Here is a 2,932-nt window from a genome sequence, read left to right on the forward strand (position 1 = left end):
CAAATTAAAACAAACAAAAAACAACAACAAAGATAAAAGGCAAATCAACATACTTCCATTAACTGGCTAGGTTTTTTTGTTGTTGTTTTTGTTTTCTTTTGTTTTTTCTTTTGTCTTCACCTTTATGTTACCTCTTTTTCTTTTTCTAAAAATCTATGTCATGTCACCATTTAATAAACTGAATTCAGCAGTCATCTATTCTTCGTGTCTCAAGTTGGCTCTCTACAGAACAATGCATTAACCTTAGGCAGTTGTTATCCTGAAATACTCCATTTTAGTGGTTATTTTGTCCTTAATGGCAAACTTGTGAAGATTTTTATAAAATAGTCCCAGTGAGACTTGCAAAGAAACATGTTTCATATCCTATGCACAAAACCAATTCACTACCTGGATTAACTTTAATATTCCCACCCAAAAGAACAGCATGGGATAGCCCTTTTAAATGCAACATTGTGCCTTTATCTATCTAAAAAGGAAGGCAAGCTAGGGACAAAAAAAAAAAAAATCAATCTTCAAATTCCTCTAACTTGTTCAGTACACAGGTGTGTTTCAATGAACTGCAGCAATTTCAGCTGATTGGGGCACTGACGTCTGTGGAATCACAGAGAGCTGAGCTGCAACTTTATTTCCTCAGAATCTCTATGAATGTATTGCTTTTTTGTGTCACTTTAACCTCTGGGAAAATGGCCCAATATTTGCAGAATAAAAGCACAAAGAAGCTACAAGCTGCATGCACAAGTGACATTATGCACTTCATTTAGGAAGCTAGAAAATATAAATTTAAAGGAGAGAGGATACATGGAAATGTCAGGTCATTTAAATGCACTAAAATACGCAAAAGGGTCATATTTGAAAGCTACAAGTTGGTTGGAAAGGCCCCCATCAGGTGACTTACATGATAAAATGAAGGAGTACACTATTGCACACAAGTTGAACTCACTATGCTCATTATTCTGTGAGTTTATGAAAGGATCAGAATATACACAATATACAGATAATTTGATACAAAAAAAATTTAATTGGAAACCAAGAAAACTGGTGTCTGCTGCCAGCTGAGCAACGAAATGTCTGTGTGTCTTCTGGCAGTCATCTTTGTACCTCCCACTGTCCACTTATAAAATGTGGAAAGTGACTAAATGATTTTTAAATGTCATTTGTTATAATGTGGCAGAAAAAGGATTAAACTGTATCTATTAATATAATCTTCAAAATACATTTTTTTGTCTGTTGACTTATATCGCTGTAGCAGTATACATCTCTCTGGTTTTGTGATTACATGGTGTTAGTTCCTTGTACTTACCCAGAACGGTGAGATAGGCCTTGGAAGTTTTGACAGGCATGGTAAATAAAGAACAGGTGTACTGTCCTTCATCGGATAGAGACACATCACTGACGCTGATACTCAATTCATGCCAGGAAGCGCGAACCAGCTCGATCCTATTGTCTCTTAAAGCTAGAAAGACAAAATAATGAACAGGTGAATAAAGACACCAGAAACAGTCAGTACTTTTAGACTACTTATTTTTAACACAATACAAAAAATATCTTCTTTGGCCATACATCTAAATCTTATTTCACGGAACAGTTTTAAAGGAAGGTTTAAATATATTGAAATATTTTATCAGATTTTTAAAAATCAAAGTAGAATTAGGTGCCGCTCCTTAATGTTCTCAGAAATAACTTTTTAATTAAATGATTACATCTAGTACAATACTTTGGATGAGGTAGATGTTGATGATGATAAAAACAGCTTTCCTCTGCAAAGTCTTTCATGGAATGCCAGTATTAAGAAAAACTATAAACAAATGGGTTCACTTCTGTGGATAGATAAATTCGTGAAACTATAAATGCTGTAGGCTTTCCAAGACACTGACAAAGAATACTGGCATATTAAAAGCTCTCTTTAGGACAGACACTTGTTGAACTTTATTTAAACCTGAGCTGACATTCACCTGAAAAATATCTGTAAACTATTTGACTTCTAAATTTGCTCTATTTGTTGGTGCCTCTACTGTGCCGTATGTTCATATAATTTTTCATTCAAATCAGTGTTTCTATCACAGGACACTTGTTTTCACAGAAGAGCTCCTACCATTTTGCTGAATTATGCTCCTCTTGACCCATTTTGGGGAAAAAACACAGAACAAAGTGTCACTATATTTATGTGCTTCACTAAGTGCAGCTATAAAATCTGGAATTAAGTAAGAAGCAATTAAAAGGTACTCTGAGAGGTAGAAAGAGGAAAGAGGACTGGTTAGGGACACCAGGACCTGAGGAACAGCACAGGGAATTTCTCAGCCAACAGTAAAAGATGATCCTGTCCCGGCTTCTTCTAATCACAGCTTAACAACAGAAATAGTCAAGGTAAAATCATTTGTAGCCCTTATTAAATGGGAGTCCCTCCATGAATATCAGGAGAGATTAGGTCACCTGCAAGCAGAATAAAGCAGGAGCCTTACTGACAACAAAGTGGCCATAAACTGCTCTCTCTTTCTCCACAGGGCCTGAGACTTCCCTTCTCCATCTAGAGACAATGGGAATAAGCAGCTCTGGCAGTAGGGGAATCCCTCTATAAGTACCAAGCTCTGGAAGTTATCTTCCCCTGAGCTAGAGAATCTTTTACCTCACTTAGACCACCAAGCAGCCTGGTCTGGGGAATCTCCTCTACTTCCTCAAATGTCACCAGTAGAAATTATCGCAATCCCCAGTGTAATTAGGCAAATCAAGCTGACCAAATAGCACCAAGCTGATCAAATTCTCACTAGAACAACAGACCATAAATTTAAGCTAGGACCTGTGTGTTAAACCTAAATAGGGTGACTGCTTCCTAGAATAGATTTAATTAGGATCCAGAGTCTCCTAACATAATAGCCAAAATGTCAAGGGTCTTATAAAAAGCTCACAGTCTTACCAAACACCAGGAAAATCATAA

General features: G+C 36.5%; 1 protein-coding gene across 1 annotated transcript in view; it reads right to left on the minus strand.

The window, feature by feature from the left end:
- Window positions 1-2,932, minus strand: part of CADM2 (cell adhesion molecule 2) — a 400,219-nt gene that overhangs the window by 200,720 nt on the left and 196,567 nt on the right. The window contains exon 3 of the mRNA XM_012644321.1: window positions 1,301-1,453. Within this exon, the coding sequence (XP_012499775.1) occupies window positions 1,301-1,453 (153 nt within the window). The remainder of the gene's footprint in view (window positions 1-1,300; window positions 1,454-2,932) is intronic.

The sequence above is a fragment of the Propithecus coquereli genome, unplaced genomic scaffold, assembly GCF_000956105.1.
Source record: "Propithecus coquereli isolate 6110/MARCELLA unplaced genomic scaffold, Pcoq_1.0 Scaffold21, whole genome shotgun sequence".
In the NCBI taxonomy this organism is placed as follows: domain Eukaryota; kingdom Metazoa; phylum Chordata; class Mammalia; order Primates; family Indriidae; genus Propithecus; species Propithecus coquereli.